This window comes from Triticum urartu, chromosome 2, assembly GCF_003073215.2.
Source record: "Triticum urartu cultivar G1812 chromosome 2, Tu2.1, whole genome shotgun sequence".
NCBI lineage: Eukaryota > Viridiplantae > Streptophyta > Magnoliopsida > Poales > Poaceae > Triticum > Triticum urartu.
In genome coordinates, this window is record NC_053023.1 from 117078133 (window position 1) to 117105682 (window position 27550).

Consider the following 27550-nt stretch of genomic DNA (forward strand, 5'->3'; position numbering starts at 1 on the left):
TACTATTGTTGATGACATTCCGATAACCGCCAATGGACGAGAACTTTGTCTACTGGTCCGCTTCGTTTAACGAGCAGGAAAATGGTTCTCTTCGTCCCTCGCCCTTGGTATCGATGTTGCTGCCGACCTAACTGACAGGCTACCCTCTAACATGCCTTGCTATCGTGACCGTGTAAGATGTCAGCCCCCTTTCTACTTTAAACCACATGGTGGGCCCATAACCCACAGTTCCACAGGAACGAAACCTGACTCTCCTATACACCCCTGTCCCCAAGGTTGTACCTCGCGCGTGGCCTCATATGTAATTCGCGAGCCACCTTCCTAGTGATCTATACTGGTATCAGGCACAATAGTTATCCCCATTGCTTTGAACCCCTTTCACGCCCTGTTTCAGGCATCGAACGATTGCCTGCCCGCTCGAAACTTCCCATGATACCTACTTAATTTGCTCTCGATATTTTCTTAAGTTTTAATTCGAGAGTTACTTTCCGCCACCTTCCCCGATGTTATCGACCAGGTAGTCAACCTTGTAGAGGTCCGTTCTTTCGGAATAACCACCCTTTATTCTTTCGTAAGTACGATGGAGATCCTGCAGAAAGGATGCCGGCTTCATCATGACGACTAAATCATAGGAATGAAGAAATCAACTCTATGGATCAACCTCTTTGAGAAAAGCAACCAAGACCGAGAAGACTCGATAGAATTTCGTAACCACATCTTTCCCCTTACTCTACCTCTTAAATCTCGGGACGAGATTTCTTGTAGTGGAGGAGAATTGTGACGCCCGGATATTTAAGCTACAGTAATTCCCTGTTAATGATGCCACGTCACCGCGGTTATTATTGTTAATCTCGCGTTAGTTCAAAACGTTTCAAATTCAAATTTGAGTTAAAGGCAAACAACAAAGTTTTCAAAAGTCAAAACTATAATGTTCTTAATGTGACAAATAAATCATGGATAATATTGGTGAAGAAACAACATCTTTATAAAATAATTAAATACCCTAAAGTGATTAAAACAATAGCAAAAAACAATTAATTATACTCCTGTTGTATTTTATAAAATACTAAACTATTTTAGCTAGGTGCCAAAGTTATTATGGCAGTGATATAATTAATGTTACTATTTTAGGTGGTAGTTGAATGTTTTACAAAACTAATGCAATTTAGGAAACTAAAATAAAACAGTAAAGTAAAACTAAATAGAAGAGAAAAGGACAAACATAAATAAAACAATGAAAAGAAGAAAACTCCCCGGGCCCTCTGGGCCAAACAGCCCAGCCAGCTAGCCCACTAGTCCTGCCGGCCCCCTCACTCCCTTAACCCCCACACCCATCGAAAACCTAGCCCACGACCGCACAAACCCCCACCCCCGATCTCTCTCTCACCCGCCCTCCCGATCCAGATTGGATCGAGCGCCTCGCCCCTTGCCCCTCGTCGACGCCCCGTCGCTTGTCGCCGACCACCGCCGCTGGGCTCCGTCACCGGTCGCCGCCCCACCGCGCCTCCGTCCTCCCCCGTGACGCCACCTCGGCGGAGCCACCCCATCGTCTTCGCCGGCGTCGCCAAGCCCCGCCCCGCGTCAGACGCAACCTCGACCTCCTCCTCGTCGGACCTCGCGTCCTCGTCCTCTTCCTCGCCGGCCGCCAGCAAGCCTCAGTGCCCCCTCTCCCCATCAACGCTGGTGAGGCCCGGGGCCTCTCCCTTCCTCTGCCTCACGCCTCGCTCGCGGTCACCGAACGCTAGACCACCCACCCGCGCACCCGCGGTGAGCACGCGCTCACCGCGCCAAGCGCGCCCTCTGCGCCGTGCTCCTCGCGACCAAGTCATCCTCGCCGTGCGCCGCCTCCCCGCGTCGCCCACGACGGCCGCGCCCCGCGCCCTTGCTCCACTGTTGCCGCCCTTCAAGTCACCGTTGCCTGCTCCGTCGGCCGCACCGCCGCGCCCATTCACCCGCAGCTGCAACCGCTCCTCCTCTGGCTACTCGTCACTCGCCCGCGTGCGCGTGCTGCCCCGCCTCGCAGCGATGCCACGGCCTTGTCGGCCCGCGCAGCCGCACCCCCCGCTGCGCCCGTGGTGCTCACTGCCGCCCAGCGCGCGCGAGCCAGCGCCCGGCTCCGCCCGTGCGCGAACAGCGTCGCCCCGCCGCGCGCGACCCGCGGCCTTTGCCGGCCACCCCGCTGCATCCTGCAGCCTGCGCCTGCCGCCGCACCCCGGTGGCCTCGCCCCATCGGGCACACGCCCGTTCGGGCTGGCGCCCGCATGCCCGAACCCGATAGGCCCTTATGGGCCTAGGACAAACGGGGCCCGCGCCCAGAACGTCTATTAAAAATAATAAATAAAAAAATGAATTAATAAAATTAATGAAACTAATAATTAATTAATGAAGTTTAATTAATCTAATTAATAAGTTAATTTAATTAAACAGTAATTAATTAGCTAAACCCTAATTAAACTAAGCAGTGTATGACATGCGGGACCCACCTGTCGGGTTGACCAAGTCAATGCTGACGTGAGACCAAGTCAATGCTGACGTCATGCTGACGTCATGATGATGTCAGCAAACACTATTCTGGATAATGTTGATTTAAATAATTAAATAAATCCTAAAAACGATTTAAATCTTTTAAAACTAATATAAAATAAACCGTAGCTCGGATGGAAAAACTTTGTACATGAAAGTTGCTCAGAACGACGAGACGAACCCGGATACGCAACCCGTTTGTCCGCCATGCATCCCTAGCATAGCGAACACGCAACTTTCCCCCTCCGATTCATCTGTCCGAAAATGCAAAACACCGGGGATATTTTCCCGGATGTTTCCCCCTTCACCGGTATCACCTCATACCGCGTTAGGGCACCCCTAGCACCGCTACTTGCCATGTCATGCATCGCCATGCATTTGTTTGCATTATATTTATTTTTTATTCCCCCTCTTTTCTCGCTAGACACCGAGACCGACGCCGCTGCTACCCAGTACGACTACGGAGTTGACGACCCCTCTCTCTTGCCAGAGCAACCAGGCAAGCCCCCCCCCCTTGATCACCAGATATTGCCTACTCTACTCTCTATACTGCTTGCATTAGAGTAGTGTAGAAGGTTACTGCTTTCCGTTAATCCTATCCTGATGCATAGCCTGTCCTTGCTACTACTGTTGTTACCTTTACCTGCAATCCTAATGCTTAGTATAGGATGCTAGTTTATCATCAGTGGCCATACATTCTTGTCCGTCTGCCATGCTATACTATCGGGCCGTGATCACTCGGGAGTTGATCACGGGTATATACTTATACATAATATATGATACTTGTGGTGATTAAAGTCGGGTCGGCTCGTAGGAGTACCCGCGAGTGATTCCGATGTTGGGGGCTGAAGGGGCGATTGGCTCCATCCCGGTAGAGGTGGGCCTGAGTTCCCGAAGGCCCCCGACGGTTACTTTATGGCGGAGCGAGGGCGGGTTGAGACCACCTAGGAGAGAGGTGGGCCTGGCCCTGGTCGGCGTCCGTGGTTATTTCAGAATAACATGCTTAACGAGATCTTGGTATTTGATCTGAGTCTGGCTACTGGCCTATACACACTAACCATCTACACGGGGACAGTTATGGGCACTCGACGTCGTGGTATCAGCCGAAGCCTTCGTGACGTCAGCGACTGAGCGGCACGCGCCGGGTTGGACCGCGTAACGCAACTTCCTTTGTAATGGAGGTTGCTAGGTCTGCTCACCGGCCACGTACGCAACGTGCAGGTTGCAATGGGCGATGGGCCCAGACCCCTGCGCCATAGGATTTAGACCGGCGTGCTGACCTCTCTGTTGTGCCTAGGTAGGGCTGCGACGTGTTGATCTTCCGAGGCCGGGCATGACCCAGGAAAGTGTGTTCGGCCAAATGGGATCGAGCGTGTTGGGTTATGTGGTGCACCCCTGCAGGGAAGTTAATCTATTCGAATAGCCGTGATCTTCGGTAACAGGACGACTTGGAGTTGTACCTTGACCTTATGACAACTAGAACCGGATACTTAATAGAACACACCCTTCCAAGTGCCAGATACAACCAGTGGTCGCTCTCTCACAGGGCGACGATGAGAGAATCGCCGGTTAGGATTATGCTATGCGATGCTACTTGGTGAACTTACCATCTACTCTCTTCTCCTGCTGCAAGATGGAGGTTACCAGAAGCGTAGTCTTCGATAGGACTAGCTATCCCCCTCTCATTCCGGCATTCTGCAGTTCAGTCCACATATGATACCCTTAATCCTTTTGATACCAATGCATACATATGTAGTGTAGCTCCTTGCTTGCGAGTACTTTGGATGAGTCCTCACGGTTGCTTTGCTCCCTCTTTTCCCCCTTTCTATACCCGATTGCTGCGACCAGACGTTGGAGCCCAGGAGCCAGACGCCACCGTCGACGACTACTACTACTACTCGGGAGGTGCCTACTACTACGTGCAGCTCGCTGACGACGACCAGGAGTAGTTTAGGAGGATCCCAGGCAGGAGGCCTGTGCCTCTTTCGATCTGTATCCCAGTTTGTGCTAGCCTTCTTAAGGCAAACTTGTTTAACTTATGTCTGTACTCAGATATTGTTGCTTCCGCTGACTCATGTATGATCGAGCTCTTGTATTCGAGCCCTCGAGGCCCCTGGCTTACAATATGATGCTTGTATGACTTATTTTATTTGTAGAGTTGTGTTGTGATATCTTCCCGTGAGTCCCTGATCTTGATTGTACACATCTGCGTGTATGATTAGTGTACGTTTGAATCAAGGGCGTCACATCAGGGTCGCCACCTTTGTTGTGGCCCCTGGCAAACATACAGTGATCCTGTCATTTAGCAATCATGTCCTTTTTTCTCATCTACAGATGGGGTATTACTTACCCTTGTTCTCCTCGAGCTGCCTCTTAGCAAGGCCGAGCTCTTTCTGGGACCCCTCGAGGGCCTCCTTCAGTACGGCGACCTCCGCAGTTAGTGCGGCGGACGCCAGCAGCGAAGCCTGCACATGCATATTGACATACTTATATTAGACTCCTGCGATATTATTTGATCCTCTGTTCGGCTTTTCTTTGTGAACACCGAACAAAGCATTAGGGGCTACTGTCTATGTGGTAACACTTCTACTACATTTTAAAATACTTACCTCGAAGCCTGTTAGAAGGCTAGTACAGGCTTCAGTCAATCCGCTCTTGGCGGACTGAACCTTTTGGATCACCGCACTCATGATAGTGCGGTGCTCCTCCTCGATGGAAGCGCTGTGAAGTGCTTCCAACATAGTTTTCGGCGCCTCTGGGTGGATAGAGGTCACCGGCACTGGCGTCTCACCCTCCTTAGAAGGGGACCGCCTTCCCAAGCTTGGATCCGTTGGAGGGTCCGGCGTGGTGTTCGGCTGAGGGCCAAACTCGGAGCTTCCGAGGACCCCGTCCCCTCGGCTCCCGGAGTCCAGAAGGTCGCCTTGAGGCGCCTCTGGGACTGCCCCCGATTCGGTGCCTCTTAAGACAGCACCTCGGTGTCGTCGGCCGAATGAGGGGAGGTGGCCGTCGGGACTGGATCACTATCCATGTCCGACGCACCCAGGGAGTCGTCCGAGGATACCTCGATATTGTCTCGGGGCGCCCTGCGCAATTGAGTTCGGCGTTAGGGAAAGCAATGCGACAAAGGAATCCTATGGGTTACTTTGGTATCCGAATACTTACGATCTCCCCTGGGGCTTGCCCCTGGGAAACCACTCGTCTTCACTTTCGTCGGCGGCAGTGGAGCTGTCCGGAAGGAGCGTCCTTCCCTTCTTGGACCCTTCGGCCTCCCCAGTTGGGGCGGCCTTCCTTTTCTTGTCTCCCCAGTCGGTGGGGGAGCCTCCTCTTCCTCTTCCTCGTCTTCGGGGGAAGAGTGCACCGCAAAGTCATCGGACGGTGAGTCCGACGACGCCTGGCGTCGGGAACTCTTTCGAGCTCCCTTGGCCTTCTTGGTCTTCTCCGGCACCTTATAAGGGGTCGGAGTCAGCATCTTCGTCAGAAGAGCGTCTGCGGGGCCTTCGGGCAAGGGAGCCGGACAGTCGATCTGTCCGACCATCTTCTGCCAGTCCTGTCAAAATTACAGGAGTTTAGATCCTGCATAGAGCCAATCTATATATATATATAACAAATATCCTGTAAGAGGTAAAACAACTTACCGCACTGGCGTGGCGCTTCATGATGAATCCGCGATCCTCAATAATGGGGGAGGGACCGCGGCGCCCTTGAAAAGCACCCTCCAGGCATCTTCATGAGTCGTGTCGAAGAGCCTGTTCAGAGTTCGGTGCTGCACCGGATTGAACTCCCACAAGGTAAACTCCCGTTGTTGGCACGGGAGTATCCGGCGAACGAGCATAACCTGGACTATGTTGACAAGCTTGAGCTTCTTATCCACCATGTTCTGAATACATGACTGGAGTCCGGTTAGCTCTTCTGAATTACCCCCAGGACAGGCCCTTCTCTTTCCAGGAGGTGAGCCGCATGGGGATGCCAGATCAGAACTCGGGGGCCGCTACCCATGCGGGGTCGCGCGGCTCGGTGATATAGAACCACCCCGATTGCCACCCCTTTATGGTGTCCACGAAGGTGCCCTCGAGCCATGTGATGTTGGGCATCTTGCCCATCATGGCGCCTCCGCACTCCGCCTGGCGGCCGCTCACTACCTTCGGCTTGACATTGAAGGTCTTCAGCCATAAGCCGAAGTGGGGCTTGATGCGGAGGAAGGCCTTGCACACGACGATAAACGCCGAGATGTTGAGGATGAAGTTCGGGGCCAGATCGTGGAAATCCAGGCCGTAATAAAACATGAGCCCCAGGACGAAGGGATGGAGAGGAAATCCCAGTCCGCGGAGGAAATGAGTGAGGAATACCACCCTCTCATGGGGCTCGGGGGTGGGGATGATCCGTCCCTCATCTGGGAGCCGGTGCGCGATGTCGTCGTGCAGGTATCCGGCTCTCCTCGGTTTCTTGACGTCTCCCTCTGTGACGGAGGAGACCATCCACTTGCCTCCCGCTCCGGACATGGTTGGAGAAGGTTGAGGTGGAAGTGAGAGCTTGGGCGCTGGAGCTCGAGTATGCGGGAGCGGATGAGCAGAGGAGGAAGAAGGCGTGGATAGAAAGGTGAATCCTTATCCCTTTATATGGGCGGACAAAATTAAACGTCCCCACTTGCCTAGTAAAACTCGCTTATCCCCCAAACGCCGCAATTGATGGCGCGGTTGGGTTACCCACGCCCGTATTGATGAGAATCCCGTAATAGGGGGACACGATCTCTGCTTTGACAAGACGTGTTGAAAAACTGCCTCGCGTTATGTGCGGGGCTGGTTAAAAGAAATGGTTCGAATAATCACCGGGCCATGACGTAACGTCATGTTGCCAAAGCAAGCTAGCGGATTAGATCTGCGAAAGCATTATTCTCTACAGTGAAGTGTGGAACTTATTTTGCAGGGTCGGACACTATCCTCGTATTTAAAAAATCTTCTGTGATGTATTCGGAGAAGGAACCCACCTTGCAATGCGGAAGACAACTGCGCGCCGGACTCATCGTCATTGAAGCCTGGTTCAGGGGCTACTGAGGGAGTCCTAGATTAGGGGGTCTCCGGACAGTCGGACTATCTCCATTGGCCGGACTGTTAGACTATGAAGATACAAGATTGAAGACTTCGTCTCGTGTTCGGATGGGACTCTACTTGGCGTGGAAGGCAAGCTAGGCAATACGTATATGGATATCTCCTCTTTTGTAACCAACCTTGTGTAACCCTAACCCTCTCCGGTGTCTATATAAACCGGAGGGCTTTAGTCCGTAGGACAACAATCACAACATACAATCATACCATAGGCTAGCTTCTAGGGTTTAGCCTCTCTGATCTCGTGGTAGATCTACTCTTGTAACACTCATATCTTCAATATTAATCAAGCAGGACGTAGGGTTTTACCTCCATCAAGAGGGCCCAAACCTGGGTAAAACTTCGTGTCCCTTGCCTCCTGTTACCATCCGGCCTAGACGCACAGTTCGGAACCCCCTACCCGAGATCCGCCGGTTTTGACACCGACACTCATCTTCAACCGCATTGCATCCATCTTGATCTTGTGATCATCGACGACATCCGCAACATGCAACTCCAATATCATCTTCTCCCCCTCAATTTTTTATTTTTTCCTTCAAGTAATTGTTTTCTTCTTCAACTAAATTTAACCTCTCGACAATAGGGTCGGTTGGAATTTCCGGTTCAACTACCTCCTACATAAATAAAATATATGTCAACTTGATGGGCATAATTGTCATAAACAATGAATGAACCAAATAGTTATAAAAGATAATATATACCACATCCGAATCATAGCCGGGACGAGGGCCGATGGAGGCGGATACCAAAACCATCGCCTTATATAAGCACAAGCAATAATAAAAGTAAGAAAAAATAGACAAGTATCTATCTAAAGTAAGAAATTTTTTTTCTTTCAGAAGAAGATAAGAGGCTCACCACAGTGGTGCAGGCGACGAGATCGGCGCGGGCGATCGACGGCGGTGAAGACGGGGACGGGACGTGACGGACCGCTAAACCTAGACAAATCTCGAGGAAAATGGAGTTTGGAGGTCGAGCTTCGAGAGGAGAAAGCTTAACTAGCGTGGCTTGGGCATTTCATCAAACACCTCGTGTGCATAGGAGGTGAGCTAGAGCACCCAAATGCCCTCTCCTCGCCGGCCAGAAAAAACAGAGCACTGTGGAGTGCTCTGCTGCAGCGACGGGGTATATATATGCAACTCATTTGTCCCAGTTCATAGCTGGAACCGGGACTAAAGCCCAGCCTTCTGTCCCGGTTCGAGCCAAAAACCGGGACCAATGTTTGTGGGCCAGGAGCGAGGCCCATTGGTCCCGGTTCGTGCCTGGAACCGGGACAAATGGGTCCATACGAACCGGGACCAATGCCCACGAGGCCCCGGCCGCCCCCCTGGGCTCACGAACCGGGACGAATGCATCCATTGGTCCCGGTTCGTGGAAGAACCGGGACTAATGGGCTGGCCAGGCCCGAACGAAAGCCCCCTTTTCTACTAGTGAGAGATATTGTAGGGTTAGTTGGCTTGTCACGCAAGACACCACCTGTATATATTGTAACCGACTCTGATGGAATACAATGAGTAACCGACTCTGGTGGAATACAATGAATTGCATCCTATAGTCTTCTACATTGTGTCGAGGAAGCAGTGGCACATCCATTAATGACTCGTAATTAATTTTGAATTAATTATTCATTTCTGACCGATAAAAATAAAGCACAAGCATATCATAGTTTTGAGCTTGATGTTTCACGACGCGCGCCAGGCGGGCGGCGGAGGAGCGAGTGTATCACTCCTACTCTGAAGCACCAATAGCAAGTAGACGAGGATCCTTGTAAATACTTCCTTCGTCTCATAATATAAAAACATTAGGACGGCAAGAGTAGATCTCAACTCTTTTTCACTAGTGATATGGTACTAAACTTCTCATTATGTCTTGACATCTTATATGGATCTGAGAGATTAATCATGAATTATTGTTTATATGGGTTATTAAGACCCATCTAATTTAACATTGGACCAGTATGAAGGGTATGGCTGGGTCATAATTTCTTGGCCGGCCACTTACATAGCCATCCGTCGAGATGTACAGGAGGGTCCGACTGTAGCTGTTCTCACAGCAAAAAAATTTGCAGGCAAGAAAGAAACCTCTGGACACGCCTCCTCCGCTTCCCTTCCCGATCTGACACCCGCTAGTGTGATTGTTGGGCCTATTCTTGGCAGTGGATAGGTTGTCGGAGCACGGACACACTGTACTCTCTCGCTCAATTATAAAGCAGGACCTCGACATCACACGCGGCACCTGTCCATTGCACACATAGAGAGAGCGAGCGACGGACGACTTGCTGCTGGGAAGACGATGGAGCAGAACACGGCGACGAAACCCATCAGATGCAAAGGTACTCGCCGTCGTCCCCGACGTACTTGCCTTCGTCTACCTCCATCCTTCGTCCAAATGCGTAGCTTCACGTGCAGCGGCGGTGAGCAAGGTGGCCGGGCAGCCGCTGGAGATGGAGGAGGTGGAGGTGGCGCCGCCGCGGGCGCACGAGGTCCGCATCAGGATTCTCTGCACCTCGCTCTGCCACACCGACGTCACCTTCTGGCGCATGAAGGTGCGTGGGTCCTTCGCCTTCGCCTATTCCCATATGCGATGCCAGAATTTGATAATCAGGGCATGCTGACCTTTCTTTTCCTCTTTTGCGTAGGATTTCCCGGGCCAGCATCCAATAATCCTGGGCCATGAAGCAGCCGGGTAAATGCATGCATAATCTATCTATCGTCTTCCTTTCGCTGAATGATTACCATCCACGATGAGATGTGAAGCTATGTGCATCATGGCGAACTGTTTTTGTATCTTTCGTTCCCAGCGTGGTGGAGAGCGTGGGGGAGCACGTGCACGAGGTGGCCGTCGGGGACACGGTGGTGCCGGTGTTCTCGGCGCAGTGCGGCGACTGCCCCGACTGCCTCTCGGACCGCAGCAACATCTGCTCCGGGCTCCCCGCCGGGCTCGGCATGCCCCGCGACGGCACTACCCGCTTCTCCTTCGCCGCCACCGGCGAGCCCATCCACAACTTCATCGGCGTGTCCAGCTTCACCGAGTACACGGTTGTCGACGTGTCAAACGTCGTCAGGATCGGGCCCGGCGTCCCGCCGGAGAAGGCCTGCCTGCTCAGCTGCGGCGTCTCCACCGGTAACTAATCTTCACCGACAGCTAAAGCATCCAACGCGCAAATTGGTTGATTGGCGGCCGGTTGCAGGTGTTGGCGCGGCGTGGAAGGTGGCCGCGGTGGAGCCCGGGTCCAGCGTCGCCGTGTTCGGGCTCGGCGTCGTCGGGTTAGCGGTAACGTTCGACCACGACACCTCGGAATCACATGCCCCTGCTAATAATGTGATGTCTGGTTCGAGTTGTCGGCTCGAATGTTGGCCTGACGTTCTAGTGGTTGTCAGTCTGTCACAGCACAATGTACACCGCACGTTTCCAACAAGTGCGATCTAACGTGGCTGCGGTCTGCAGGTAGCACAAGGGTGCAGGATGCGTGGGGCTAAGCAGATTATTGGAGTGGATCTGAACCCGGAGAAGCGCGACATCGGTATGTATCATAAGTTGATAGTTATCTACGACTAATCAATTCATCTGAAGAAAAAATAAGTCAGGATAGTAATGAATGAACAATTGCAGGTAAGAGGCTGGGAATCACCGACTTCATCAATCCGAACGACACCGGGGAGAAGGCCGTGAGCGAGGTCCGATTCCGAATCGACCGACCTGCGCGACAAGTGCATTTTTTGGGTACTGTATTAATTTACTATACTACGTAGTCGCTAATGAACTTTTGGTCAATCGATCTCCGTCTAGGTCGTCAAGGAGATGACCGGCGGCGGCGCCGACTACTGCTTCGAGTGCATCGGCTCGACGTCGGCCATGGCGGAGGCATTCCAAAGCTCCCGGAAGGTAGGCACGGCCCATGCATGCCACATTTTCCACATCACGAGAGTCTGAAGCTACTATGTTAGACGGACTAACGGACGGTTCATTTTCCATGGCGATTAATTGATCAAAACAGGGCTGGGGGAAGACGATCGTGCTCGGCGTCTCCAGCGGCGGCGCGCCGATGAGCATACCCCCGCACGACATCCTCTGGGGGAGGTCGGTCGTCGGCTCGCTCTTCGGCGGGCTCAAGCCCAAGACCGACATCCCGATCCTGGCGCAGAAGTATCTGGACGAGGAGCTGGAGCTGGACGAGTTCGTGACGCACGAGATGGGGTTCGACGACATCAACGCGGCGTTCGAGCTGCTCACGCAGGGGAAGTGCCTCAGGTGCATCATCTGGATGGACGGGGCCAAGGAGAACGGCAGTGTCGGCGTGGAGAATGGGCGCGCGTGCAAGGCGTGACTGATATCACTGTCGTCCGCAGGCTCGTGAAGTCGTGATCAGCCACGATAGCCACTGCTCGTCTGTTGGAGCAGGACGACATGTCGCTGGAGTGTGGTTGGTCATTTGGACGCGAGATCGACTAGTTTATTCTGCCGAGAAAATGCGTCTGATTCGACTGTGATGCGTGTAGTGATGTTGATTTTGCTCTCGATGAGCTGCGAACGATGCGACCACAGTGCGGCGCTGGGGCATCTTCAAACCCGACCCTAAAATCACTCGCAACAGTGTGGTTTAGCGCTCCGAACGTGTTTTCTCATTTAAGAGCATCACAAGGTGAACCCGTAAATTACCTACATTTGTTTGAATTGTGTTATCCGAACTGTGAAAGTCATACAACACAGACCTATATCGGTTCGCGGGACGGCCGAGACACGTTTTCTCTCGTAAATCGGTGATAGAAAAAGGGGAGCTCTGCGGGAATCCGGACACGCGAAACATAGAAATCCGACACCCACGGCGCACCCAAAATCCTTTCCGGACCCCGCGACTCCATCCTCCTCATTTTCTCTCCTTTTTTCTTTCTCTCTTGCCTTCGTCGCCGCTCCACCACCCCGGCCACCACGCCACACCCCCGCCGGAACTCTACGTCTTCATCACCTCCAGCGCTCCTGCAGGGCTCCACCCCGCTTCTCCTTTGTCTCCGTTTAACCCCTGTCCTCCGACCGCCCCGTCAGGTACCATCCGCTACTGCTATTCTCACCATGCCCAGCAACTGTTCGGTAAAACGGCGGAGCTAAAAACAGTTGTCCCTTCTTCTTTTTAGCAATGGATTTCGATTTGGAGTACATATACGAGTAGTATGTTGAGTCGTACGCTGGCTCGTTGGACGAGGAGGAGTACTCCGATGAGACGGCAATGATGTAGGCGGTCCTTGAAGACGCGGAGCATGCAGAGGAGCATGTTCTCAATTTCAAGGGCTTGATCAAGGGTCATCGAGTGCTCAACCGCAACAGAGCGCACGACCATTTGACACTGATGGCCGACTACTTTGCATCCGATGCACTATTTGCTGACCATTTTTGCAGGCACTTTCAGATGCGTAAGACTATCTTCGATAGTTTGTACCATTGCATTCTGTCCTACGATGACTACTTCATCCTGAAGAAGGACGTCGTGGGAACGATTGGCCTCTCTGGTTACCAGAAGTGCATGATTGCATTCCAGATGCTTGCATATGGCACGGCCGCTAATTCGTGGGACGAGTACATACGGATGCCTGAGAGCACATGCGGAGAAGCCATGGTCAGGTTTGCAATTGCCATGGTTGAGGTGTCCGAACCTCAGTACCTGAGAGAACCAACTGTGACAGACACCGAGAGGCTCTTGGCAATCTCAGAAGCAAGAGGGTGGCCAGGTTTGCTTGGATCTCTTGACTGCATGCATTGGGAATGGAAGAACAACCCGAAGGCCTTACAAGGGCAATATCAGGGGCATGTTAAGAAGCCCGCTATCATTCTTGAAGCAGTTGCATCACATGATCTTTGGATTTGGCACACTTTTTTGCATGCCCGGGTCTCACAATGACATCAATGTGTTGCAACGGTCGTCGTTGTTTGCGAGGCTGACTGGAGGAAAAGCTTATCCTTGCCACTATACCGTCAATGGACATGAGTACAATATGGGCTACTATCTGGTTGGCGATATCTATCCTCCAGGGGTTATCTTTGTCAGCACCATCTCAAACCCAGTTGGACAGAAAAAGACTCAGGGCCTCTTTGATTCACGGGATTCTGGAAACGCGGGAATAGGAAAAATATAGGATTGGAACGTCATACTCATCTCCATCCTATAGGATTTTGGGTTGTTCGATTCCATGATAGAAAAACAAAGGATTCTTTCAAAGAGGATTGAGTGGATGCTAGAAATCCTATGGGAAGTAGTACACAGAAATTCTTAGGAAAAATTCCTGTAGGGTTCAATCATTTGAATCAAACATCCAAGATAGGGAAAAATCCTACGGATTATGATCCTTAGGCCTCCTTTGGTTTGGAGGAATTTTGTAGGAATTTCATAGGGTAGGATTTTTATAGAAAAAATTCCTATAGAGCTCTTGGGTTTGTAGGAATGGAATCCTATTCCTATGGAGGAAATCTTCCTATCCTCCACATTTCATAGGAAAATAAACATTAGCCTAGACTCAACGAAAAAAAATCCTATAATGTGAAACAAAGGACATCTCCTTTCCTATTCCTACTCATAGGATTTGAGATGCATGTCATCTTATTTTCTATGACTTTTCTATTCCTATAATTTTCCTACCTATAAACCAAAGGAGGCACTTCCTATGTAAATCCTTTGAATCAAAGGAGCCCTCACTTTGCCCAAAGACGAGAAGTAACTAGAAAGGATGTTGAGGGCATTTGAAGATCCGCAGGCCCGTTTTGCAGCTGTTCGTGGACCGGCTAAACAATGGGATCCGGAAACCTAGTGGGAGGTGATAACATATTGCGTGATCATGCACAACATGATCATCGAGGATGAGAGTGACGATGTTCCCGCAACTCTAGAGTTTTAGAACATGGATGATCCTATCCAACTTGTGGACTAGAATTCTGCCACACCTAAAGAGTTTATTCAAATGCATTAACAAATTTGGCATCGACCAACTCACGAACAACTGAAGGAAGACCATCTGAAGATCAAGGCTAGGTAATGCACATCCGAAGATCTTTTTCTTTGTCTTGCTTTACTTAATGTGATATTGTTGTCCCGGTGCTGCTTTTAGGCATTTCTATTATGTGGGAATTTTATGCGTACTCCTTTATTGCTACAAATGATGTACTTTGGCTTTAATTTATTTCTTGCGATGAATTGCAAGTTCATTTGAAATCCCATGGCATATTTAAAAGCATAGGCTACGCTAAATGTTCACGTATAATGTGCAATTTGAGCATGAGGTGATGTTTGCAACACAAACCATACAGATTGGTCGTGGATAATAAATTTGAAATTGATCATATACAAATATCTTTCTGTACAATGAATTTGATGTATAAATCCATATCTTCCTGTATAAATTCAGAGGTTGCAGTATAAATTTAGATTTACCATTATGGATATAGAAATTGTACTCACGATTCATCTATACAGATAACAACATTGATGTGTATGCTAACAATGTGGACATGGTCTTCAATGAAGATAAGCTTGAAACATCAAGCTATATCTAATGGAGTGAGCATACACTGTGTATCTATATTAGCATTTCGGTTTCTGCAACACTGAGAAGCTTAAGTAGGTTAAGTTGTGTAGGGACGAAGTTGATCTTGCTTTCATATGATAAGCCTTTGTTTTCTCCAGCGGAAATGAGAAGAGACAAGGACAATCTCATGTATTTTAGTCCGACCGAGCAATGTCGCCGGAGTATATATACCAGCTGAAATATATTTATTTTGTGGTAACCTTACCATTCACTTAGATATGATTGCTCTTCTTCCTGATTTTTTTGAGTGAAATTTTGTCAGACGACGAAAACAATGATTACCTTGTATCTGTCTAATGATACAAAAAGACTAATTCTTCATACTGCAGGTCATATCATGAGGCCATCTTGCATAAATTGTGGTGGGTGAAGAAATTCTAGGTCGATATACGCGAGGATATTAAACACTGGTAAGAGCGCTAACAAATTCAAATGACAAGAGGAACGCCGATTCAGCATTACCCGCATGACAGACAAGATCAACTTCTATTGCTTGAAGAAATAGAATGCCAATTAAAGTAAGAATTCGAGGAAACTCGAGGACAAGTAACCACCCGACGAAATGATCATATTATCCTCTGATGAAGAAACTGATGACAAGAGATAAAGACCGAAAGCAGATCGTTCATAGCACTAATGAAATACAATATACTTTATTGAATTATCCTCTTTATTCGCGCATATATGCCATCTATCTATATGATATATTATCATAATCGAGTGTTTACTACGCATGTGCGCACCTAGCTATGTAATCTAATCAAACAATCTAGATTATCTATTGTACCTTTCTCACACAAGCATATACCTGCTCACCGGAAATTTGCACAAAAATTACCTATCAAAACACAATAGATTAAGTTACTCTATGGTAGCAGACTCGAATTACAATAGATTAAGTTACAATTTGATCAACGACGGGCTCACGCTGCGCCTCTGCCTGCTAGTATGTACTCCATTTGTTCTAAAATAGATGACTCAACTTTATAATAATTTTAGTATAAAGTTGAGTTATCTATTTTGGAACGGAGAGAGTATATATAAAGATGCACCTGTCCTTAGCGTTCAGTTCCACAAATCATTGCGCCACCATCACCTTCTCCTCTCTCTCAGCAGCAATCAATCCCAACACTTCTTGCACACGAGTGAGCGAGGGACGACATGCCTGCCGGGAAGACGATGCAGCAGAACACGGCGACGAAACCCATCAGGTGCAAAGGTACTCGATCGCCGACGACGTGCTGGCCTTCCTCTACCTCCATCCCCTGTCCAAACCCGTCGCGCGCAGCTTGTAGCTAAACACGTCACGTGCGCATGCAGCGGCGGTTTGCAAGGTGGCCGGGCAGCCGCTGGAGATGGAGGAGGTGGAGGTGGCGCCGCCGCGGGCGCACGAGGTCCGCGTCAGGATACTATGCACCTCGCTCTGCCACACCGACGTCACCTTCTGGCGCATGAAGGTGCGTGGGTTCTTCACCTTCGCTGATTCGATCTTTTGTACGGTTTGTTCATCAGGCCATGCTCCTTATCTTCCTCTTTTTTGTAGGGTTCCCCGCCCCGGCATCCGTCAATCCTGGGGCACGAAGCAGCCGGGTAAATGCATAATTTATCTATCTTTATCTTCCGTTCCTGAATGGTTACGACCTGAGTAGGAATTGTCATGGGATTGGCTGTCCGTCATTTCCAGAACGTTGGCTACCCGTTCCAAAATGACACTCAATTCATCTGAAATCCTACTCGAAAGTCTACGATGAAAGCCGAAGTTATTTGAAATTTTAACCCCGTTAGCCACACCATGTACTAAGTTTCTTCACGTTTCTTTTGGAGCGAAACGTTTTCTTTACAATTGGGTTTGCCATTGCCTCACTGGTGACCTAGATGCTAATGGATAAGTTACAAGTAATGTTGCTTTCAGAAAGTCGTCAATAGACAACACAAGATTATTCTTTGCCTACCAAATGCAAGGCCCCACGCTGTTTGTTCGATTGTGCATTCAACCTCTGATTTCATTAATACATATATTCTTCCATGTTTCAATCATTAGATGCCCCTTTGTTCTACTGGGCCAATCTTTGACAAATGTTTTGAATGAGTGTCAAGTTTGATCATGGAATGACATTCGTGAAAGTCACTCAGATTTTAGTGTTAATCTAATCTCATTTGAACTCGAGCTAAGAAATATAGCGTCCACTCTTCCTTTCTTTTTGTTCCCAGTGTGGTGGAGAGCGTGGGGGATGACGTGCACGAGGTGGCCGTCGGGGACACGGTGGTGTCGGTGTTCTTGGCGCAGTGCGGCGACTGTCCCGACTGCGTCTCGGACCGCAGCAACATCTGCTCGGGGCTACCCGCCGGCCGGCCCGGCATGCCGCGCGACGGTACGACCCGCTTCTCGTTCGCCGCCACCGGCGAGCCCATCAACAACTTCCTTGGCGTGTCCAGCTTCACCGAGTACACGGTCGTCGACGTCGCGCAGGTCGTCAGGCTTGAGCCTGGCGTCCCGCCGGAGAAGGCCTGCCTGCTCAGCTGCGGCGTGTCCACCGGTAACTAATTTTTACTAACTCCTGACCCACTTACAGCGCGCAAACTGATTGGCGGGTAGGTGCAGGAATCGGCGCGGCGTGGAAGGTGGCGGCGGTGGAGCCCGGGTCTAGCGTCGCCGTGTTCGGGCTAGGCGCCGTCGGGTTGGCGGTAAACGACCGCCGACATCAGAATCATACGCACCTACTGAGAATTTGATGCCTTGATTCGTTTGTCAGCTCGAAAGTTGGCCGGTGCGCCTGATGTGCTGTACCTATTCTGCAGGTAGCACAAGGGTGCAGGATGCGTGGGGCTAAGCGGATCATTGGGGTCGATCTGAACCCGGAAAAGTGCGGCATCGGTATGTTACCATAAGTGGATAAATTTTGCAAGGATATAAATCGAATCATGTCAGCATGGTAATAAACCATCGCAGGTAAGAGGCTGGGAATCACCGACTTCATCAATCCGAACGATATCGGGGAGAAGACCGTGAGCGAGGTCCGATTCCGAATCAGTCAAAACGTACAAGCCTTTGTAATTTGTTCATGGGTACTCAGCTGCTAACGAACCTTTCATCAATCGATCTCTATGCAGGTCGTCAAGGAGATGACCGGCGGCGGCGCCGACTACTGCTTCGAGTGCATCGGCTCGACATCGGTCATGGCGGAAGCGTTCCAAAGCTCCCGAATGGTAGGCACTAGCTAGGCACGTGTCTGAAGCCACGTACTGAATTACGCTCAGCGAAGGTGACAGAGACAGACTGACCGATGGTTCATTTTTCCTGATGATCGTCAAAACAGGGCTGGGGGAAGACGGTTGTGCTGGGCGTCTCCAATGGCGTTGCGCCGATGAGCATACCCTCGCACGACATCCTCCGGGGGAGGTCGGTCGTCGGCTCGCTCTTCGGCGGGCTCAAGCCCAAGACCGACGTCCCGATCCTGGCTCAGAAGTATCTGGACAAGGAGGTGGAGCTGGACGAGTTCGTGACGCACGAGATGGGGTTCCACGACATCAACGCGGCGTTCGAGCTGCTCGTCCAGGGGAAGTGCCTCAGGTGCATCCTCTGGATGGACGGGGCCAAGGAGAACGGCAGTGTCGGCGTGGAAAATGGGCGCGCGTGCAAGGCCAAGGCGTGACTGGCATCGTTGTCCTCTCGTGACTAGCCACGATAGTCATTGCTCGTCTGTGGGCGACCTATCATTGTCCTGGGCTTCGCTGTAATGTCGTTGTTCATTTGCAAGCCAGATGTGGTAATTTATTTTGCAGAGAGAAATGCGTTTTTCTTGAGAGAAATGCATTTTTTGGGAGAGAAATATGTTTGATCTTTTTAAAAAAATGATCAAATCTATTACTCTATAAAAGTTCACAGAAAGTACAAAACATGTCGAACATAATAAAATTGGCATCGAGATTCTGTGACCATCGGACGTTCACTACTACCATCAGAACGAGCAGCTGATGCGCCCAGTAACGAGCCCACCGAGTCTACTCTGCACGCCAACGCCTTGAGCATCGTAGGGTGTGTTACACCTCTGAGTACAACCGCAAATGCTCGATGTCTTCACCCTCTAGGATAATTGTCGCGATGGCACCCCAACTGTTGTTCTTTGCAACGCTACATCAACAATGATCTTCATACATCCCATCCGAAGTGAAATCCACCTCACCACCAGTTCTCGTAGTCCATGCTGGCCTCCTCTCAGCTTGTCCCTCGCCCACTAGAAAATTATCCATAAAAATGTGTCAAGTGCGAGCCCAGGAAGATTTCCCCGTGAATAGCCTTTCTCTGTCCGTGCTATGGCCGCCCACATAATCACCGCAACCCTAGTGAATTATTCATGCTTCATATGATCTATCAAGGTAAAGAGCCACTTTCATGTCGATGACACAATGTTTTATTAATATATAATTCAACGATTAGTTCAACCCCTTGCGCCTAGACACATCGCACATCATAGAATTGACGAGCGGCTGCGTCCATGAGTCTTTGTGTTATAATTTTTGCATATGTTGTTGTCAGCAAGCCTCCACATCAACACTATGGGGACACACATAAAAACACATCCACGAAAGCCTTCAACTACTGGAGGGTGGCATTTTAGTGCCCACAGACATCTATACCCGCCCATGAACAGTAAAAAAACTGATTTTTTTTGGCATCCAAGATGCCCGGCTGCGCTAGGAGCGTGCGGAATTTTGAGGGCACATGATATTCAAGGAGATCTATAAAAAATCGGCTCTCAAAGAAATTTTGAAAAATGACATTTTGGAGATCCTTTTTTCCTTTTATCTTAGAGCTTCTCGTTGGTCATTTCACCACCAAATTTTGCACACTCCTAATGCACTCGAGCATCCTATTTATTTTTATAGGTAAGTTGCTTTGGATACAAGATCCAAGGCATCACAAAGTACCTCTCACAACTAAGAATTACAATAAAATCTTTTGAAAAGCATCTTCTCCATGGTGTCAATCTTTAAAAGATGAAATACCGCCAAGACTTTAGTAAAGAGATTGCAATTGGACTGGCGCAGCGCTAGTGTTACTCGTTCACCTGCACGAACTTGATTACCAAGAAAATGTTTCTAAAAGCTTCATGAGTCGTCCGTCCAAAAAGATGTGAGGTCGTGAGCGATGAATGTGTTTGGGGTGAGGATGATCCCCAAGAAATACAAGTCAGTGAACCACAAAAACTTCATCATAGTGTCTTGAAAAGATTCCACTTCCAAAAAAACCCAAGAAAAGAAACATGACACGATAACATAAGCTCATTAGATCCAAATAATCGGCTCTGTGCATAACTCTTTGTTTCCATTGCACCGCCACAACGAACCAGAGTAATTTATTCGCAAATACCATGATTATTGCTAGATGTTGACGAAGACTCTAAAATTCTTGAAAATCCTAGGCCCCCCACCTTTTAACACAAAGATGGCATCTGGGGGCAAGGGTACCAAAACTTCCTTGCGGCGGCAGCTATTATTGGGAGTAACTGAGCTGGGCTCATCTGTGGGATTACCGATAGCTCTTGATGTTTTTTCTTTTTTTTAGAATATTTTCTTTTTTGTCCTCCTTTGATTTACATGAATTTTGTAGAAATTTTGAATGATGTAAATTTTGTAGGAAAATTTTCTTTGAAGCCCTTTGGTTCGTAGGTATAGAATCCTATTCCTATAAAGAATATACTCTTTGTATTTCAAAGGGGGGAAACATTATCCTTTACTCAAAGAAAAGAAAATCCAATCTTATGAACCAAAATACTCCCTCCAGCCCAAATTAATTGACACAGACTTAGTACAAAGTTGGAGGGAGTAACATTTCTTTTTGAGAAACATGAACCAAATAACATACATGTCTTTCGTACGAGATACATTTTTTTTAGGGATTCCTACGAGATACATTTTTTTGAGACAATCCTATGAGATACATGAACTTTTTGAGTCAGATGAAAAGACCGGACCATCAAGCCCAAACATAAACGGCCGTGTCGTCATAGCCCGGCCCAAAACAACCTACCTTTCCTGTTCTTCCGAGGGTACTTGGGGGGGCCAGTCTCTTTTTCCTCGTAGATAGACCACGCCCACCAGCTCTACCCTCCGGTCGTTTCGCTCTCCCCTCTAGCTCGCAGCCGCCGCGCGTGACTCCAGATCTCCCGCGGCGCGACCATGGCGGCGGAAGGCAAGGTCCCGACGCTGGCCGAGGTAAGGGAAACCACACCCCCATCCGTATGCACTCTGCCCTCTTATTAGCTTAGGGTTTCCCTATGTGATTACGCGGCCGCTCCGGGGGATCGGTGCCGTGCCCCGGCCAGATCCGGCGATTTTTATCACCCCGTGGCCGGATTTGGGCCGAGAGATGGAAGTAGAATCGCACTGGTAGGTTTAGGGGTCAAGTGCCAGTGGCTTCTGTGTTTGCGATTGGAGCTGATTGGGTTATAATTGATGTTCGCTGCTGTCGAAATAACCTCATCCAGGTTCTGTGCCGTCAGATTTTGTTGTTATTCTGCGCTACTTTGGTGCGCACGAAGACACCGCTCCATAGAATTTGGCAGATTTTCATAGGTTCGGAAGAGAGCAGTGCCTGTTTTGGCTTTACAACAATTTTTAGTTGCCTGAGTTGTAGAGTTGGATTGATGTTATGCTTTTATATTTTTGTGTGTTGTATACACTGTTGTATATGATTTGCTAGTGTGACACTATTTCTGTAATTACAAGTAAAAGTGACTGTGATCTTCATCCTTCCCCCCTATGGTGGTGGTGGTTGAGATTATAGTTGAACCTTTTCCATGCATAAAAATGTATAACCCGTGAACCACTGCAACTGAGAACATGAGCTGTACTTGTAAGGTTGGAGGTGCTTGCATCTGTTCCTTGCTCCTGCACCAGTTAATATGATGTATGAACTCATGCCGATCATCTGCTTGCTTAGATTTGGAGCCGTATACAAGAGATTTGTTAGCCTGCGGATTGGATCCCTAGCATGAATTTTAATTTCTGTATTTTTGTGTGCTCATTTCATGAATCAAAGCTGACTTCTCTGTCGCTAGTTGTTCATACTGAAATTGATATTTCATGCTCCAGACCTAGTTTTGAGAACTTGAAATCCGCCCTTGCGCAGGAATATTCACTCCCACCCAAGGAGGTCCCTGTGGAAAAACCAGCTGAGGAGAAATCTGCTACGATCACTGAGGCCTCACCAGCTGATGAGCCTGCTGCTGATGTTGAGCAAAAAAGTGAAACTCCTGAGGTGAAAGAGCCAGAAGCGGAAGAAACTGTTCCTGCTGCAGAGGAAAGCGATGCGGCTCCTGAGGAAACTGAAGAGAAACCAGAAATTGTGGTATGATATTACTAACTAGTGGCAAATAATTACATCTATAACTCTTAAGTCAGTGCTAAACATATGCTGATATACAGATTGAGACGGCTCCAGCAGATTTTCGTTTCCCCACAACAAATCAAACAAGACATTGCTTCACACGCTATGTTGAATACCATAGGTATGGTCCCGCCCTTTCGCCTCTTGGAAATGGTAAGTTGTTAGTGCATTTGGATCATGGACAAGAACTGTTGTTTTGTGGCAGGTGCGTAGCTGCAAAAGGAGATGATGCTCCTGAGTGTGAAAAGTTTGCAAAGTACTACCGATCACTATGCCCAAGTGAATGGGTATGTACTTTGTTTCATGCCTTACTTTCTTTCCACTGCTGCTCGACAGTTTTCCCTGAGATGATGAGATTGGTGTTTTCTATAGCATATGGAGATTTGGTAGTTAGTTTATGTTTCCCTGCTTACCTTGAACTTGGCTAGCAGTGTTGTAATTATCCGAGGACTTCCATTAGATCCTGAAACCTTCCTCATGCAGCAATAAAGTGTTTATCATTTGATAAACCCAAACCTTTTCGTGTCAGGCTTATTCTCTCCAGTCTTCCTTTAGCCATACATATCCTTTCTGGTCAAGAGTTGCTGTTAATGTAGCAGTGTCTTTACCGAGTCCGCACGTCCTGAACCCGGGTACATATAAACCCGCTTTTCAAAAATATATTTTAAACGCGTTTTGAAATGTCAAAAAATTCAGTGCGTGCATGTTCGCAAACTATGTCCGTGGCACAAAGTTTTGTGAAAAAAGGTCTTTATTTTTTCTCTGCAAAAAAGACAAATTTTAGTGTTTCTAAATAGCGTTCCACGACACAATGTTGTCTTTTTTGCACAGGCCAGAAAAAAAGTTGTTTTTCCGTGAAACTTTCTGCACACACATAGAATATGGAGATGTGCGCATGCACTTTTTCCAGAATTTTTTGGCATTTCAAAATTTGTTTTCCAAAGTGGGTTCATCCATGTACTTCCCTGTCTTTACCTTGGTTCGCCAGGAGTTGGTTCGTTGAGTTGCATGGTTGATGTTGTAGTCTGCATGAGATTTGGAGAACTCAGAAACCTTGCAAAATTAACATCTGTGAATTAAAAACCTGATACTTCATGGCTTATGATAATTTTGCTTAGATGGTTACCATATGAAATTATCTTTGTGGGTAGGCTTTAGCTCATATATTGCTGTGCTATGTAGAATGTCTAGGATGATTGGTGAACCTTTTTTACGTGGTCTTGATGGCTATCTTTCCGAGCTGGTGGCATTTGAGCTTGCATAGGCTATTCACAAATTGATTCATTTATTAGTAGATCTCAAGCTTCACTTATATCGCCTATGATTAGGTGGTTACAGAGAAAGGTACCCCTTTTCACAACACGGCCTTCCTCAGTTTGATAACATGGCTATGTTTTATGCAGGTTGAACGTTGGAACGAGCAACGGGAGAATGGTACGTTCCCTGGACCCCTGTAAGCTTCAGTGGCGCTGGAAGGACAAACATGCCATCATCCCCACCTCCCTGGTGACTGGACAAAGTTACTTTGTGCCGAGAATTCGTCACCTTCCTTTCCTTTTTGAGGACTACTTACAAATAAGTTTTTGACTTGATGTAAGCTGAAGGTGCTGCCCATCAGTTTCTCCCAACGATCATTCACTGGATTTTATACAACATCCACCTTTGGAATTTGACTGAACTTGCTGTTTTGCGTGGCACGGTTCAAGGCGGTCATTTTGGTTGCACAGGAAATTTCTAAACCGCATGGAATAAAATTAGCAACCTAGTTCTAGCAGTGCCGATGTTTCTGAAACCCATTTCATTTCTCCTGTCTTCTAAGTAGTACATTTTATTTGGTTATATAGCTTATAGCACATATAATCTGCATAAAGGAGGCAATGACCTGCTTCTTAATTCACAAGACATTGTGTTTACTTGAAATTTGGTGTGGTTACTATATATCAGTCTTTCTTGTGCTGGAATGTGAAAAGTAGCTCTCTATTCAAAACGACGCTGGCCTATTGAAGCACATGCTGCTGAAAAGTAGACTTGGAGTTAGCTCTACTAGGAGGGGGTATGTTCGAATGGTGTCCAATACTTCTGTAGTCATGGTCAGGTTGGTGTTTGTCTAGATGGTTGCCAATATTTCGGTCTGCCAATGACAATTTGGCAACTCAACCTCATTTTTCTAGCCAATGTTAGTCAAGCCATGGGTAAATAAAAGCCTGACCAAAATATTGGCTAGCCAAATACAGTATTTAGTAGGGCTAACTTGGGCTCAAACTAAGCACCCTTGTGAGATGAGGAGATGAACGCCCTGAGTGGGTTAGCCAAATATTAACTTGGCTATGGTAGTTCGTTGAACTTGCCTTCTTGATGCTTCTTTGTGTCTCCACAAGATCACCGACCTCCTTGATGCTTGTTTGCGTCTCCACAAGATCACCGACCTCCTCAACTCGGGATCATCCTCCCTCTCATTATCTTCCTCGCATGACCATCAACCATGGACATCTTTATGTTATCGAGGCCAAGTATGTGCGATTCATCCAACTGATACATGGAACTTTTACTCCTTCGAGGCAGGAAGAGGAGGCATCACGGGTGGGAGAGAGGAGGGAATAGTCTGCTAAGAAGTGGTGGCGGATGCTCAAAATTGAGAGTGGGGGAGATTTTTTGGCTTACCTTTTACTCCTTCCGTTCCAAATTACTCGTCGCAGAAATGGATATATCTAGAACTAAAATACATCTAGATACATCCATACCCGCGACAAGTAATTCGGAACGGAGGGAGTAGAAGTTAATAGTTTGAGACTTTGGTTAGGTGCGTCTTAACTCCTCAAAACAAAATCTTTTGAGGAGTTAGCCGTTTTTGAGAGTTTGGCTAGAGATGCTCTAACAACCTAAAGTTGTCTAAAGCTTCAAATTAAACCATTTACTAAAGGAAAAAGGGGTAGGAGCTGCGCGCCTGAGCCATTCGTCTCAAGATGTTACTCTCTGTTGTACGGTTGTACAATTACTCTGAAGTGGTAAGTTGATGATATGGTTTTAGGGGAGATCAAGCTTTGTGTAGTGTTACTTTGTCTATAGCTCTTGCATACAGTGCAAGAAACCCAACGGGAACAAGCTCTTGAGGTTGTTTGAGTTGTTACTCTCTTAGATCTATTCCATTTTATTGTGTTCCTTGGAGATGCTTGTGAGTTTTTTTCTTTTCTTTTGGCGTTGAGATGCTTTTGAGTTCATTATGAGTTTTCTAGACCAGTAAGTGACATTTTAAAGAGTTTTCACTCATATTTGTTAGTTGGTGTTGCTTACGACTGTTTATTCCCATTTCTAGAACAACATAGCTCTAGTAAGCTCATATTTTGAAAGCTCGTTAATTGGATTTGATAATGAAGCATACATGCAGAACATTCTTCTGTGCAGTAAAGTGCGCTAAAAAAATATATCTTGGAAAAAGATGTGTACCCTCACAAGGTAAATTATAGAGCACTAAAACTTATTTCCTTTACATGTTGCCAAAAATACCCTCATAAGGCAAATTATAGAGCACTAAAACTTATTTCCTTTACACAATGCCAAAAATGACTCTCATGAACACATTAGACTCAATTGATATGACTAATCGTTTGTAAACATCTATTCTAAACATCTAGTTGTCCAAGTATTCTTCGATGTTCTCTCACACTAATTGTTACACATACTTCATTCATCAAAATTCAAAATAAAAGATAATATGTGGTGATGTGGTCAGGTACCGAAAATCATTGATGCAAAGTCCTGGCGAACATCCAATTCTGGGCCCGGGCTCATCTGCATCCGATGAACAGTAAAATTAAAAAAACTGTTCTTTTTTCATATAAGATATTTTGGTGCGTGAGGTATGTGCCAAATTTCAAAGCATTTGAATATCTGAATAGCTCTAAAAAATCGAGTCCAAACAGTAAACTTTTCCATGGACTCGAAATTTGTCTTTTTTGCTTAGAGCTACTCAGACATTAAAATTCTCTGAAATTTGGCAGGGACATCACGCTCTCAGTTATCTTTCTTCACCAAAAAAAAATCAGATTTTCTAAAATTTAATTAGTATTTAAAGATTTTTTTTGTTCACTCACGAGCTCATCTTGAGCCTGAGAGCCAAAACGCCTCCCTCATAGTCCTGGTCACTACTTTATTTTGGAGATAGTCCCACAGCCCACTCACCTACCTTTGCGTTGTATGCCTTACTCCTAGTCTTGTCATGGAAGATGTACAAAACATTGACACCCATATATACCATACTTCTTCACTCTTCTACTTAGCGATACATCCTCACGTGACTCTCTTTCCCACCCAAACACAATGCTAGATATTGCTTGACATGTTTGTATCCCGACCACATATAGAAATGAAAGGTGTCGGGAATTTTTCAACAACATCGAATCTTGCTGACACTACCAGATTATTTTTCAGCATTTCTTCTGATGGGGTTCGAGGTACCACGATATGCACAAGCCGTAGCTCCTCGGACTTCACGGAGTTCAAGAAGCTTCATGGACTGCGTTGCGCTGAAGCAGTTCGGTCCTAGGCTATCCTAATGCCATGAGCATAGCCGGTGACTAGGTTAAAGACGACCCTTCAGGGACGCGAGTTGAGGAAGTTTGCACATCGTCCAACCAATGGCATTTGTGTATTCGTTGGTTTCGACGTGTTGTAGTTCAAACTGCAGCGTAAGAAGTAGCTGCCGTTTGGCCAGAAACGCCCACGGTAAAAAAAGGAACAATCCCAGTAACTTTCCCACACACGCGTCAGTCTATTGTAAATCACCAGAAGAAGAAAAAAGAAAAAACAACACAAGAAAAAAAATGAAATCCCAAACCCTTGCAGGCAGTCTTAGTTATTTTGAAAGCTCATTATTTGGATTTGATAAAAAAAAATTTGAAGAGAGGCAAAAGATTTGCCTCATTCATTTAATAAAAGGAATAGAGTTTATGGTTATGTTACAACAC

The 27550-nt window shown here is 47.7% G+C and overlaps 3 protein-coding genes across 5 annotated transcripts; all 3 read left to right on the forward strand.

The window, feature by feature from the left end:
* Positions 1-9780: 9780 nt before the first annotated feature.
* LOC125541243 (alcohol dehydrogenase-like 2) lies at positions 9781-12287 on the forward strand. Of its 2 annotated transcripts, none has more exons than XM_048704699.1 (9): positions 9781-9957; positions 10034-10170; positions 10264-10310; positions 10426-10748; positions 10816-10997; positions 11073-11148; positions 11238-11302; positions 11415-11510; positions 11623-12287. In XM_048704699.1, exons 1-9 carry the CDS (start codon positions 9918-9920, stop codon positions 11950-11952), a joined length of 1296 nt encoding a protein of 431 aa, XP_048560656.1. In that variant the 5' UTR covers positions 9781-9917; the 3' UTR covers positions 11953-12287. The 2 variants fall into 2 exon arrangements, with proteins under 2 accessions (XP_048560656.1, XP_048560657.1); XM_048704700.1 differs by having other exon boundaries at positions 9790-9957; positions 10816-10898.
* A 3986-nt stretch (positions 12288-16273) lies between these two features.
* On the forward strand, positions 16274-18978 carry LOC125541244 (alcohol dehydrogenase-like 2). 2 transcript variants are annotated; one of them, XM_048704701.1, is made up of 9 exons: positions 16274-16415; positions 16517-16653; positions 16740-16786; positions 17408-17733; positions 17793-17881; positions 17996-18071; positions 18147-18211; positions 18308-18403; positions 18514-18978. In XM_048704701.1, the coding sequence occupies exons 1-9, from the start codon at positions 16358-16360 to the stop codon at positions 18847-18849; spliced, it is 1230 nt and encodes a 409-aa protein (XP_048560658.1). In that variant the 5' UTR covers positions 16274-16357; the 3' UTR covers positions 18850-18978. The 2 variants fall into 2 exon arrangements, with proteins under 2 accessions (XP_048560658.1, XP_048560659.1); XM_048704702.1 differs by having other exon boundaries at positions 17799-17881.
* Positions 18979-21256: 2278 nt separating this feature from the next.
* On the forward strand, positions 21257-24360 carry LOC125536235 (cytochrome c oxidase subunit 6b-1-like). Its single transcript, XM_048699416.1, has 5 exons — positions 21257-21412; positions 22329-22547; positions 22625-22707; positions 22792-22873; positions 23990-24360. Exons 1-5 carry the CDS (start codon positions 21377-21379, stop codon positions 24041-24043), a joined length of 474 nt encoding a protein of 157 aa, XP_048555373.1. The 5' UTR covers positions 21257-21376; the 3' UTR covers positions 24044-24360.
* Positions 24361-27550: the final 3190 nt, after the last annotated feature.